The 14,787-nt window shown below is 46.0% G+C and overlaps 2 protein-coding genes across 3 annotated transcripts in view; one reads left to right on the top strand and one right to left on the bottom strand.

The window, feature by feature from the left end:
* Nucleotides 1-7,223, top strand: part of stox1 (storkhead box 1) — a 64,688-nt gene extending 57,465 nt beyond the window's left edge. Inside the window, exons 2-4 of the mRNA XM_020471258.2 lie at nucleotides 2,341-2,493; nucleotides 2,748-5,580; nucleotides 6,516-7,223. Of these exons, the coding sequence (XP_020326847.1) occupies nucleotides 2,341-2,493; nucleotides 2,748-5,580; nucleotides 6,516-6,669 (3,140 nt within the window). The 3' untranslated portion in view covers nucleotides 6,670-7,223. The remainder of the gene's footprint in view (nucleotides 1-2,340; nucleotides 2,494-2,747; nucleotides 5,581-6,515) is intronic.
* Nucleotides 7,224-8,036: 813 nt separating this feature from the next.
* LOC109879067 (zinc finger protein 883) lies at nucleotides 8,037-13,931 on the bottom strand. Of its 2 annotated transcripts, none has more exons than XM_020471259.2 (2): nucleotides 13,761-13,931; nucleotides 8,037-11,821 (listed from the first exon to the last, which is right to left on the bottom strand). In XM_020471259.2, the coding sequence occupies exon 2, from the start codon at nucleotides 11,678-11,680 to the stop codon at nucleotides 10,040-10,042; it is 1,641 nt and encodes a 546-aa protein (XP_020326848.1). In that variant the 5' UTR covers nucleotides 11,681-11,821; nucleotides 13,761-13,931; the 3' UTR covers nucleotides 8,037-10,039. The 2 variants fall into 2 exon arrangements, with proteins under 2 accessions (XP_020326848.1, XP_031679662.1); XM_031823802.1 differs by lacking the exon at nucleotides 13,761-13,931 and adding an exon at nucleotides 13,324-13,517.
* Nucleotides 13,932-14,787: the final 856 nt, after the last annotated feature.

Below are 14,787 nucleotides of genomic sequence, written 5' to 3' on the forward strand. Positions count from 1 at the left end.
GGTCACGATGGCAACACCCATCCGTAGCACGCGCTCCAGCAGGTGTATCTCACTGATCATCCCTAAAGCCAACACCTCATTTGGCCGCCTTTCGTTCCAGTACTCTGCTGCCTGTGACTGGAACGAATTGCAAAAATCGCTGAAGTTGGAGACTTTTATCTCCCTCACCAACTTCAAACATCAGCTATCTGAGCAGCTAACCGATCGCTGCAGCTGTACATAGTCTATTGGTAAATAGCCCACCCTTTTCACCTACCTCATCCCCATACTGTTTTTATTTATTTACTTTTCTGCTCTTCTGCACACCAATATCTCTACCTGTACATGACCATCTGATCATTTATCACTCCAGTGTTAATCTGCAAAATTGTAATTATTTGCCTACCTCCTCATGCCTTTTGCACACATTGTATATAGACCCCCCCTTTGTTTTCTACTGTGTTATTGACTTGTTAATTGTTTACTCCATGTGTAACTCTTTGTTGTATGCTCACACTGCTATGCTTTATCTTGGCCAGGTCGCAGTTGCAAATGAGAACTTGTTCTCAACTAGCCTACCTGGTTAAATTAAGGTGAAATTTAAAAAAAATTAAAAAAAATTGTGGTTGATTTCGCCTGACATGAGTGGTTTCAGTGTGTGAGGGAGGTGAATGTTTACTCTGCAGGGAGAGATGTGTTTGCCAGACACTGTTTTTTGGAGAGGTGGTAGACTCACACAAACACACCATATGGTTTAACACCAATCATTTGTTGAAACAGCATGGTCTTATTGAGGTCACGGTTATGTCTGGTAGTGACTGGTTTTGTGTCTGGGGTTGGATAGTAAGGAGAGTAGACTAGGCCTACCAGGCTTGTGGTTAGGCTAATCATTTAACAGCTTAGGGTGGGAGAGCACTAAAGTGGCCATCCAAGATTGTGTGTACTTAACATATTATAATGTAACCTAGAGTTAAATATTAAGAACTGTGGTAGTTTCCACCAGGCAATGTTGTGGGTACATAAAACCATTCAAGAGCAACAGAAAAATAACTATTAACTGTGGACTTGAATCAAGGTGTACCTAAATCACCTCAAAGTCCATTGATTATAAGCCCTGTTAAAGGAGGACCAGGTGGTTGTTAGGGTATGGTTAACCCCCCCCCCCCTCTCTCTAGCCTCTCTCTTAGCTGAAGACACAGTAGAGGTGATATGTGATAGCCTGACAGGCAGAACCTGTGGCCGCTTCTGTGGGACTAATGACATTCCGTGGTCACTCCCAGAATTAATGGAATACTGTAGTCCATCCCAGTATTAATGGAATGCTGTAGTCCATCCCAGTATTAATGGAATACTGTAGTCCATCCCAGTATTAATGGAATACTGTAGTCCATCCCAGTATTAATGGAATACTGTAGTCCATCCCAGTATTAATGGAATACTGTAGTCCACCCCAGTATTAATGGAATACTGTAGTCCATCCCAGTATTAATGGAATGCTGTAGTCCATCCCAGTATTAATGGAATACTGTAGTCCATCCCAGTATTAATGGAATACTGTAGTCCATCCCAGTAGTAATGGAATACTGTAGTCCATCCCAGTATTAATGGAATGCTGTAGTCCATCCCAGTATTAATGGAATACTGTAGTCCATCCCAGTATTATTGGAATACTGTAGTCCATCCCAGTATTAATGGAATGCTGTAGTCCATCCCAGTATTAATGGAATACTGTAGTCCATCCCAGTATTAATGGAATACTGTAGTCCATCCCAGTATTAATGGAATGCTGTAGTCCATCCCAGTATTAATGGAATACTGTAGTCCATCCCAGTATTAATGGAATGCTGTAGTCCATCCCAGTATTAAAGGAATGCTGTAGTCCATCCCAGTATTAATGGAATGCTGTAGTCCATCCCAGTATTAATGGAATACTGTAGTCCATCCCAGTATTAATGGAATACTGTAGTCCATCCCAGTATTAATGGAATACTGTAGTCCATCCCAGTATTAATGGAATACTGTAGTCCATCCCAGTATTAATGGAATTCAAATGGAAGTCTGGTCTACAATATTCACTGGAACACCCGCATTATCAACTAATTAATCTTGGTCATGACATTAATATTTTTACTGGAAAAAGGATATAGACCACAAAGTAAAAGTTGCAAACAGATGTTGGTGTAACCAATTGTTTGTTACAACAGTCTATCCAAGGTGTGTGTTGCTGGTGATCTGCCTAATTAAGGTGTGTGTTTTACACCAGTCTAACAATGTATATATATGTGTGTGTGTGTGTGTGTGTGTGTGTGTGTGTGTGTGTGTGTGTGTGTGTGTGTGTGTGTGTGTGTGTGTGTGTTCCAGGTGACCTGTCCCCAGTGCAGATGTCTCCAGTGGCCCAGTCTCAGTTCCTCCCTCTAGCCGAGGTCCTCTGCTGTGTCATCTCTGACATGAACTCCTCCAATATCACCGTCAACCAGGAAGCCCTCATCAGTCACATGACCAAGGCTCACCCAGGTAACTTATACAGATGTATAGGGAGAGCTTCATATCCTTACATACATTCAACCACAGGTGCACCTGCAATAGAGTAATTGTAGGTGTCAAAAAGGGGAGAATTATATCTAGTGTACTAATGCTTAACTTTCAGTTTTAAGTCTGACTGTAAACTAGTCGAGTCCATCTGCCGATATGCAGTAACTTCTATGAGATTTATAGGAGATAAACTGTATTAACTAATGAGGCTGATCTTCTCTCTCTCTTCCTGCCAGGTATGACCATCCCTACTCAGGACATCCTGTACAACGCTCTGGGCTCATTGATCAAAGAGAGGAAGATCTACCACACAGGAGAGGGCTATTTCATTGTCACTCCTCAGACCTACTTTATCACCAACAGCCTGGTGAGAGAGAAGAGCTGGTGGACCTCAGGGTCTGGAGACAATGAGCTGCCATCCCCTCCCCCCATCACCTACCTGCTCAGTAATGACACCCTGGAGAGCCACTCACAGCCCCCTCTGGTGGCCCACTGCAAGTCCTGCAGCTGCTTTGCCCCTGCCCAGAACGTGACCAATCCTGCTACTACGGCCACTACAGCCACCACGGTTCCTCCATCCCTCCCAGACCAGCACTCGGTTTCTGTTTCTATTAGCGAGTGCACAGGGAAGAGTCTAAAGTGGTCCCGGGACCACAAGCCTCAAGTCCAGCACCAGTCGACCTCGACGGCCGCAGACTACCAGGCTAGCGAGGTCAGCAAGACCACTACGGCTACCGCCGCCAGCAGCAAGGGCAAACCGGGGAGGAGGTTTGGCCTCAGCCTCTTCAGGAGGAACGGAGGGAAGAAGGAGAAAGTGAAGAAAGAATATGCCTCGTTCTCGGGTCAGTTCCCTCCGGAGGAGTGGCCGGTGAGGGACGAGGAGGATCTGAACAATCTGCCCAGAGACCTGGAGCACGCCATCATCAGACGCATCAACCCTGAGCTCACTGTGGACAACCTGACACGCCACACTGTACTAATGAAGAAACTGGGGGAGAGAGGAGGGGAGAAAGGGACGGAAACAGAAAGACGAGGGGAAAGAGGGGTGGAAAGGGATAAAGGTTTGGACAAGGGGGACAGGGTAGACAGAGGAGACAAGGTGGTGGACAAGGGCATGTCCACTGAGATCCAGACCAGCTCCAAGCCCAGACAACAACACTCCTCCCGGCCCGTACTCGGAGCAGGGGCTGGGGGCAGGAGATCTACTTCCAAGGCCTCTCGCAGCAAGAGAACGCATTCCTCCGGGGAGAAACAGAAAGACAGGTTGAAGACTAAGGCCCCAGTGTGTGTGGATGTGGACCCAGATAGGGAGGAGCTGGTCCCCTCTCGCCTCAGACCTGAGGTCCCTGTCCATGAACCAGACCATAGAGAGGAGCCAGGAGCGGTGGAGGGGAAAAGCCTCTATAAGAAACGCATTGACAACCCCTTTGAGGGTCAACCACCTGGGAAAGATACAACCCCAACCCAGACTGTGGCCCCTAGCATGACCCACAAAGAACAGAGGAGGAGAGAGGGAAAGGAAGCGAAGGAGGGGAAAGAGAGGAAGACATCAGGAGGAGGCAAGAGAGAACGAGTGGGACACCGCTCCAAATCCTGGGACCCACACAAAGCCAAAGTGACCGCTGATGACACAGAGCATGCTGGAAAGTCTCGTACAACTGAGGACAGGTCATGTGACCGTCTCCACGAGAGGGGGTTCACCACCGACCCCCTCCTCCTGCACCCCTCTGATACCAAACCCCCCAGAGAATTACCGTCAGACTACAGCTCGGCATACCCCCAGAGCAGCACCCTAAGGATAGACGACAAGGTTAGATATCAGAGGGAGAGAAAGAACAGAGGGAAGGAGAAGGAGGGAAAGCATAGAACGACACAGCAAGCAGAATATGGCAGTACAACGGACCATAGACACCCAGCAGTAACAAGCCAAACCCTAGACTCTGATGCCAACCTCCCTAGTACCCACCTCAATGACCCAGTCCCTGCCCATCCGTGCGACCCGGCCGTGCCTTGGCCAAAGCCTGCTGTGCATCGCAGGCACTCCTTCAAACACACAGACACACAGGGAGACCTAACCCACAGGCCTGACCTGCTCTCCTCTCACCAACAGGCTTTCAGTACCACCCCCAACCAGCATGGTCTGGTACACAGCAGTGGTGGCACTAGAGAGCACAGGAGTCCAGGTCATGAGCATGGGGACATTGATGGGTTAATGGTGGAGAGTAATGGCTTTATGATAGAGAGTGATGAGTTTATAGAAGATGACCACAGGCTTTACCAGAGAGCAGAGGAAGAAGATGAGGATGCCTGTAGTTCTCTTTATCAGAGTGAGGAGGGAGTCATTGACAACAGAGAGATCTATCAAACAAGAATGTCTCACTATCATGACTCTCAGTCCCTCTACCATGATCCTCAGACCATATACCAAGACACTCACTTCGACCACCAAGACCCTACTCACTTCCACGACCAACCTCACTCCTCTTACCATGAGCCCCAACCCCACTTCCCCGACCCCCAATCTCTCCAAGGAGACTGGGATAGCACTTATGCGGAGGAGCACTCTTCTACCATCCACCAATACCCCTCTCTGTCCCCTCACAGCCCCCACGGACAGGGGAAGGAGAGGTGCGTCAGAGTGAGCCGCTCTACCCTTAGCCACCGCAGCCAGACGTCACCAGGGACCCACAGTGATCCCAGCCCCAGGCGAGGAGCCCCGATCCTTGGGGAGCGACGGCAGGACGCCAGCCTCTCCCTGGAGGGTTTGGAGCATGCTGGGGTGGCAGACAGCAGCATATTTGACTACTGCCAGACCAGCGAGGTGGAGTCTGACGCTGAGACCCTCCATAAGTCAGCAGACGAGGGGGACGGGGAGTCGGCTCACTGGGGTTGCAGAGTAGAGGAAGACGGGGACGAAAAGGGGGGCTGTGAGACCCTGAGGGAGAGAGGAGGCCTTCAGAGCTCAAGTATCAGTCAGGGCATGTCCAGTGGAGCCGGAGGGGGAAAGATGATGGGGGAGGCAGGGGAGAGTCAGAGCAACACGGGAGACAGCGGGATAGACTCGCCCTGGTGAGTTTCTTTATATTAATCATCATCGAACATTAATGGATTGCAGTTATAACACTTTTAACAAAAGGTCTCATTATATTTTGTGAAGTGATTGTGACAATTTGCACTAGCTAGGTATTGTTAAATGACCATGCTATTCACCAGCATTAGTATTTTTTACGAAAAACAAAATACTCTTATATCTTCTCTTCTCCCTTAATTAATGTATATGCCCCAGGAATGGGACTGTTCCAGGCAGCAGGACCTCTTCCCATACTCTCCTCTCCTGTCCTAAGGTCCCAGTCTGCCAGAAACACATAGAGGCATTTGGCCCTTAAATCCCCTGTTTATTTGTCTTCTCACCTGTGACCTAGACCCCTTTCTCCAGCTGTAAACCTAGCCTCTCTCTGGCTGAGGTAGAGGCAACAGGGCCTACAGAGCCAGCTGCCTATAGCACTGGCCCAGGGAGGGTGGAAGAATGTGGAGCTGCAGTGAAAATAAGCTGAGGCTGGAGGTAGTTAGATGACACATGGCCCTGGTCGGCGGTGTGCCTTCCCTTTCTTCCCTTTTCATGTAAATGGATATAAAGCTGAACAAACACCCCGTAGCCAATTAGACCAGGCAGTATTTATACAGAGGGGGATGATTACTGTGAATAATGAATGGGTAAAACCTCACATTTAACATTGAAGAGGGGAAAAGTTTTGCATGAACTTTATAAGAACTTGGCATTTTCCCTTTTGTGGCGGAGTAGTTTTTTTTCACCCTGAATTTCACAGTATAGTTAGTTAGTACCTGACTAGGTATCCCCTTCCCCTTTCCCTGAATGTAAGTGTGTGTCTATCAGTGTATTCCATATTGTATTTCTGTCCTACGGATATGGTTCATCTCCCCACAGGAGCTTTTTGTGTGCATTTTATAATTTATACCCGGTTCTTCTATGTTTCTCCCTACAGCACCCATGTGACTCTGGCAACCAACAACACAGTGATTCTGGAGGGTCTAAAGAGGAGAGGTTTCCTACAGAACCTGGAGAAACTGCACTCCAAGAGCTCCGCCATGAGACCACAGAGCTCTTTGCTACAGCTCACACCAGTCATGAACGTCTAGAAACCATAGGCCCCCAGATGCATCTCAGAGGGAGGGACAATGAGCTCCCTGACACAGCTCTGTGTGAGATTCCCATGAGTCCCCTGATGCAGCTCTGTCTGTTCCGCCATCAGAAAGCGTGGGAAGTAAGAATGTGCAATCAGATATGGGGTTCACAGCTGATCTTCATGGACTTCCAGCATGTTTGTTTCACTGCTGTAATAAACTTACTGTGAACACCTAGCTTTTCCTCATTGTCTATGCTGGTTAGCTATCCACTCCTCCCAGGATAGTGTATAAAGCAACTTATGGATGCTCAACCCAGACCTACCCCAGTGGATGTCCTTGTATATTTTATTCTTCCCCTTTCTGTATATAACATTTAACAGGAATATCCTGAGACATATTTGGCTAGTGAATCTGCTGCAATGAATGCATGATCAATCAATAGGTGGTGTGGATGTAGGAGGTAGTACTGTGAGTTTGCATGGTCCTTCCACTAGGCCTGAAATAGAATTTTCATACCTTTCCTTGTAGCCATGTGTAACACAAATAAATATTTATGTACCACACAAGCCACCACCTCACTGAAAGTTGTTGACACTTAAGAAAATAAGTAGTACCACCACCAGCACCCAGGGCTTAGCTTTTCAGCTCAATCTACCAGGCTCCTTTGTATTGAATAGTAGTGCCTGCCTACCCTTTACCCTGCAATGACTTTGCCTTTCATAGGATTTCCTCTTGTAAGTAAACAAGTTCATTGAAGTCGCTCAGTAACAGCCGATACAAACCAGAACCTGGCAGACAGAGGTGATAAGCTAAGTCCTGGGTGTAGGTGGAGGCTCCAGGGACAAGGTGTACATGGAGAGAAATCCCAGCCACATCAACATGGCTCTGGGAGAGCTCGGGTTAGGAATTGAGGTGGTTTAGTGTTGGGTGATAGCGAGATGACGTGTTTAACTTGTATTTATTTTTATTAAAAATTAGGTCATTACTAAACAGTGGGACTTTTACAACTAGAAGGGAATGAGGGGGGGCCTGGGGGCCAACTATCATTTTTGTTGGGAATGAGGTAAGCAAACCTTAGACAAGGCTGCCCCCAATTGGACACAGTAACAAAAGAAATGGAAGCATGTTTGAAAACTCCAGCCAATGGGCTGATGGTTACAGTAGTCTGTGGGAGGCAAAAGCATCGTCACCAACATAAATTTGAGAATTTCCAAGTTAGGTGGAAAGAAGTTTAAGTAACATGGATTAATGAATATTAAACTTCTACATAGTTTCCCTAAAAATACAACAGTGGGAAGGGCCTGAGTTAACATGTAACAAGAAGCATACGTGTCATTACCAGACTTCAAAATAACAAATCAGACAAAAGAAACCATTGATGCAATGTTGAGTCAACTTTTATTTATCCATATATGTAGCAGTCAGAAATGTGGGGAGAGGTGGAGCTGGGTGGGACCTCTACGGTTATCAGAGCCATATAGGGATCAAAAACATTCTCACTTCCTTAATTCAACCTTGAAGAAAATCTACATTGAATGCCAAACAAAGACAGGAGAGAAAATTAAATGACAATGAAGATGTAACAGTGTGCAAACACAATGTACATATAAGCCCAAAATAAAGTAATGACATCAACTTAAAATGCTGGGTGTAAGTTAAGAATAAAGGAGTTGCCAAACCATACGTTTTTTTGTTTGTTTTATGACAGCTCGGCATACATTTCTACAGCATGCAGTAAGGCACCTATCTAACACAAGGAATAAGCCTATGCTACCGTTTGAAGCACAACTGTTATTCAAAAAGGGGTAAAAAGAATAAAGGCTGCTCAAAATAAAAATTCCTTCCCATATTTTTTTACTTTTCAATTTTTTTTTAAACAGTATAATAGCTATTCTTCCCTTTCAAAATGACCCAAACGGTATTTAAAAAAAATAAACGTTTTTATTTATACACAGAACAGTAAATAAAAAGCGTAGTCCCATGGAATTTGGAAAACCTGGAAGTTCAAAGTCAAGAGTGGTGTCACTAAAAGCAACCTATAGTCGTCTAGATAGGTAGTAAACACAACCTATTACACTGTCCAATTTGGGCACTTCTACTCCCAAAACCATTCAGTGAAATCAACTATAATTCTATACACTGCTAAATAACTCTTGAACATCAGAGTCCATCGTCTATCTAATAATGATGGTGTTACATTTGGTGCTGAAAGAACTGGATCGGGAATCAATTAAAAACAGACGCAAGTCAACTTCAGATAATGCTACCAGATAGTTTATTTTTTTTGCGGTGATTTTGTCCATTTCTCCTTTTCATGACTGTTAATTGCATCCCAAAAATAGAGGCTTGAGGCAGTATTGCTCTCCACACTTCACCTGTACAGTACAGACCACATCACTGGGTACATACCCATCCACATGGAGCTGCATCTCACTGGATGGAAACCCTAGATGGCAACCCAGATATGACAGTATGTACATACGAGAGCAGCAGCAACATTTCCTGGTAGCTCTGTAACAAAAACAATTAATGAAAAGGAATCTGGAGAAGGGAGGTGAGAGTATGTGGATGTTACTATAAAGAAAACACATCTAATTTCTGGAACAAAACTGCACAGTAGTCACCTATACAGATATATAAAAAAGGATAAATCAACAATTATTTACATAGGATCTGTCTCCCCCCCCATGAGTTTACAGGTGGTAAGATGGGTTAAAAAAATGCACATTTGAAAAATTGCTAATTTATGCCATCAAGACAGTATGACTTGATCGCAAGTTGCATCAGTAGCCAAGAGTGGGAGATTGACCTCAACGAGGGTTAAATCGGAAAAGCACTCCATATAGTAGGGGGAGAATTATGCACGAGTGAAATAACTACAAGTGTTTCTCTCTGTTAGTCAGGTAACATTTATCATCTAGATTATCAAATCATTTTTCTTTTCTTTAAAAGCAATCAAAAAGAGGGGGTTCTGGAGCGAAGAATCACAATCACAAAGGAGAAACACAGGCTCATTCAAAATGTCTATCACACAATTTATTCAAAACTAACTGATCTGAAAGCCCTAGGAACTTGTCAAGCAACCCAACTTCAACAGCTCGTCTGTAAAGGGTTATTATAAGTTCAGGCTAGAACTTTTATTTCTCTCCTTTTGAAAAGGATATTTTGGTTGTGTCATCGTCCATCTGTATCGACTGCTCCACAGAGACAAATTAAACTCTGCCCCTGACCACTACACTGTTACTGGGAGAGCTGGCCGGGTTTTATTGGCTGTAGTCCTTGTCGTCTGGAGCTCGGGACCGATTGGTAGAACAGAAACATCACAGGGGTGGGTGTCGGTCAGGGCTGTGAGTGAGAGACAGAGTAGGTGTGCGTAGGGATCTCACTGGTCAATGTGGATTCTATGATGCCTGGAGAGAGAAGATGAATGGTTGAAGCCTTTACCACACTGGGAGCACCTGTATGGCTTCTCGCTGGCCAGGATACGCTGTTTGAGGATGGTGGTGTGGGGGAATCCCTTCGTCGAGGGAACGGCGCTGTACTGTTGCTGCACCACTACCTGTTGCTGCTGCTGCTTCTGCTCCTGGTGAACACGCTGGTGCCTGGACAGGGAAGAGGAGTGGTTGAACCTCTTCCCACAGTGGCCGCAGGTGTAGCTCTTCCCCTCTGAGTGGACTCTTTGGTGGCGGGACAGGGAGGAGGAATGATTGAAGCTCTTGTCGCAGTGGTTGCAGGTGTAGGGTTTGTCTCCCGCGCCTCCCCCCTGGTGCATCCTTGACTGCTGCTTCATAGTGGACCCGTAGGAGAAGGCCTTGCCCTGGGGAGGAGAGGAGTAGATGCGTGCTTCCAGGTGGACCTTGTGGTGCCGGGAGAGCGAGGAGGAGTGGTTGAAGCTCTTGTCGCACTGGGCGCAGGAGTAGGGTTTCCCACCCGAGTGGACCAGTTGGTGCTTCTTAAGGTGGCGCTTGCGGACAAAGCTCTTCCTGCACTGGTTGCACTTGTAGGGCTTCTCCCCAGAGTGGATGCGCTGGTGCTCCCGCAGGGTTGCGGCTGCGGCAAAGCACTTCCCACACTGTGTGCAGCGGTGAGGCTTGTCCCCTGCGTGGGTTTTCTGGTGCTGCTTCAGGCTAGAGGCCGTGGTGAAGCCCTTTCCACACTGGGAACAGGTGAAGGGCTTCTCCCTGGCGTGGAGCTCCTGGTGCTTCTTGAGGTGGCGCCGGCGGATGAAGCTCTTCCTGCACTGGGTACACTTGTACGGCTTATCCTCCGAGTGCATCTTCATGTGCTCCCGCAGGGTGATGGCCGCCGCGAAGCTCTTGCCGCATTCCGAGCAACGGTGGGGCTTCTCCGGGCTGTGGATCATCTGGTGAGACTTTAGGTTGAAAGCATCGATCACCCCCTTTCCCACCATCTCCACGCCTGTGGTGGCATACGCTTTCTCTTTCATGTGGATCTTCATGTGCTGCTTGAGGCTCGACTCCACAGCGAAGCTATCGCCACAGTGCACGCAGATGTAAGGGTTGGTGGCCTTGTGGATCTCAAAGTGCTGGTGCAGGTCGGCCATGCTGCCGAAGATCTCTCCACACTCGTTGCACTGCAGGCCGTGGGCCTCGTGGATAACCACACCATTCTCGGACTCCACCGTCAGCTCGCCGCCCACGTGGTCCGACTCCACCTTAACCACATGTTCAGTCTCTGTTTTTAGCAGCACCTCTCCCAGCAGCGCCTCCCCTTTGCCCTCGCCCCCCATGGTGAAGCACTGGATCTCCCCGTGGTGGTCCGGCTTGGTCACGTAGTCGTGGTCAGTCTCTGTGACGATGGCATCCACACAGGCCACGGCAGTGAGCCCTTGGATCTTGGCCAGGTCTGCCCCGTGGATCTCCAGCTCCAGGCCACGTTTCTCCTCCGTCATGATCTCCGTCTCAGCCGCATAATGCAGGTCAACCTGGCTGTGGGCAATGACACACTCCGACCCCAGCGTGTCAAGGCCGGGTGTGTCACACTCAGTCTCTGAATCAGCCATGAGAACACACTCCAGCCCGACGACCTCCGTTTTAGAGCCGGACGGGAAGCTTAGAGGGACTTGGGATAGGAAGAGATCCACTTAGTATGGCTAGCACAACAGGGTTGGTAGTAGTGCTTAGATTCTCAGTCAGTCAGAGACCTGTCAGGTGGAAGCAATATAAGATACAGATTAAGAGATGTGACATTGAGCTATAATTTTCATCTCAACTAAGTGTTTCAATGCCAATGAAGTGAACAGTAGTACTGCAGAAAAGTTTCAATGCTGATACTAAAGCACAGAGCTGCTAGTGTGGTGTAACAGTAATAGATTATAGGTATTTATCCTGGAAGAAAAAGGGGTGAAAAAAGTAGGCAGAACGCTGTTCAGTTTGTGCATTACAAATCAAGAAAACATCTGAAACTTTATACGGAGCCATAGCTTCTGCACTGACACACTTGTTATTAGCCAGATAACTAGCCAGCCAAGACCCCCAGCTAGCAATAATTTAAGGCTAACTAGCCAAGTGGCAGGAGTACCAGTGTCAACAATACACAGTACAAAATACTTGTATTAATTCTGCAGAGACAAATGGTGTTTCCCGTAATCTAACAAAGGGCAAACATCGTACGAATTTAGAAATTATTTGAAACAGTTGAAATACATATTAATACCTCGTTAGCTGGCTATAAATTGCTATCTAGCGGGCTAAATGTTATTTAGCACCAAAGTTATGCGCAAGAGCTGAAGCTACCTGGCTATCTAGGCAGATGCAGAATGGGTAACATGCAATTACTGACTAACCGATATAAAAGATGGACGAGGGTTTCACAGAAGCCTTAAGTTGACTAAACATTTGAAATGGCATGAAAATAGTCTAAACACACTCCTTAACCAGGTAGACCAACATAACATTAACCACCTTGGCCAACATAACATTAACCACCTTGGCTACATAGCCAACATTAGCCCGCTAGTTAGCTGGCTAGAGGAGGTGAAAATAACTTGACGATACAGCATTGTTAGCGGCTAATGTTTGTCGAGTTAGCGCGCTAACTAGCTTTGTAGCTGATAACTAGCTGGCTAGTTAGTTAGCCGCATGGCTGATCAACAAATCAAGCGTTTCCCCCTCATATGTGCAACAAAACTTACATTCACCAAAGTCATTTTTCCACGGTTACGAATACAATAACGAATGCGGAAACTCTGACACAACTTGTGCGCAGTTTTAACAGGCCATCTTGTATATGCCACACCACCACTTTCCAGCTAGCCAGGAAACATAAGATGGCTGCCGCTACGCTAGCTTCCGCCCTTCAAAGCGCATTTCAGAACTACGAGGGGGTTTCCAAAAGTATTACTAAATCTATTTTTAAGTAACGGTAGGAAGAGCCACAAAAAAGTCAGAAAATACATTTGTATACAACCCAAATATATAACACAGAGGTGCAGATGCGGTACTTTTTCGCCATAATCCGATAAATCGGCCTGAAACAAAGATGGCTAACATTATCCGGGCGAAGAGTATTCGCCTCGCTAAAAAGCCCGGGAAAGGCGACCCCATCTTATATAACAAATGCATAACAAAGCACGGCTCAAATGCCTTCGAAATCATAAAATACACACAAGACGAATGCTTTATAATCTCAGTTAATTCAATTTACCAATGTATTGCAAGATTGAGAACGTTCGAGCACCAAGCTACCCAAATATCCTCGACATGCGACAGCATTCCACTCAATATGGCCTAGCCTCGCGAGCTACTGCGCTAGCGTACTTTGCTAGCAGGCTACCTAGCCTAGATATCAAGCTAACTAGCTGGCTATATTCCTAGCCAGCAAGCACATACGGGGCCCGAGGTCCATTTTCTTGGGACCGTCACTGGGTGAAAATGAGTCACAGAAGTAAAATAACATTTGATAGTGGAATATTTTCAATTTGTGCAGGATTTAGGAATATACAACTTAACTAGATATCTGAATAAAAAATAAACGTGTACACAATTATCAACTGATCCTATAGCCTGTTTATTGGCAACCTAAACAGTCAAAATAGACAGCTGTTTATGATATTAATTAGTATAGGTCCGCAAGGTACCCACCTCTTTGTCTTCGGGGTATGATGAAACAAAAAGTTTAAGGGCTCTGCACAACCGATTTCTCCTGGATGCTTGCTTGCTTGCGACTGTCTGCAATGTCTTCCTCTCTCGCTTTCTGTAGAGCTTGCGCCACTGATCTTCTGGCGCCAACAACGCATTGTAGCTTGTCACTGGCACATGCAATCAAGACTGCCCTCTATAGCCCCGGAGTAATACATCGATTCAGGCCACCGAGGTTTAGGCCGACTGTTCAAAGTCGCCTTCACTACCCTCCTCTCTTCTATCCCCCCTATTATCTCTCTCTCTCTCTCTCTCTCTCTCTCTCTCTCTCTCTCTCTCTGTCAAAGCAAGTGAAAGTCTCTCTCTGAATGTTTACATTGCCAAAGCAAGTGAAATACATAATAAACAAAAGTTTATTAAAATAAACAATCAGTAAACAGTGAACATTACACTCACAAAAGTTTCAAAAGAATATAGAAATTTCACATATCATATTATGGCTATGTACAGTGTTGTAGTGATGTGTAAATATACTGAACAAAAATATAAATGCAACATGCAAACATTTGAAAGGGTTTACTGAGTTACAGTTCATACACTTGTGGACATTCCTGTAGTCAGCAATAGCCAATAGCTCCCTCAAAACTTGAGACATATATATATTTTTATTTCACCTTTATTTAACCAGGTAGGCTAGTTGAGAACAAGTTCTCATTTGCAACTGCGACATGGCCAAGATAAAGCAAAGCAGTTCGACACATACAACAACACAGAGTTACACATGGGATAAACAAACATACAATCAATAATACAGTAGGAAAATCTATGTACAGCATGTGCAAATAAGAGAGGTAGTAAGGCAATAAATAGGCCATGGTGGCAAAGTAATTACAATATAGCAATTAAACACTGGAATGGTAGGATGTGCAGAGGATGAACGTGCAAGTTGAGATACTGGGGTGCAAAGGAGCAATATAAATAAATAAATAAATACCGTATGGGGATAAGGTAGATTGGATGGACTATTTAC

The sequence above is a fragment of the Oncorhynchus kisutch genome, linkage group LG4, assembly GCF_002021735.2.
Source record: "Oncorhynchus kisutch isolate 150728-3 linkage group LG4, Okis_V2, whole genome shotgun sequence".
NCBI lineage: Eukaryota > Metazoa > Chordata > Actinopteri > Salmoniformes > Salmonidae > Oncorhynchus > Oncorhynchus kisutch.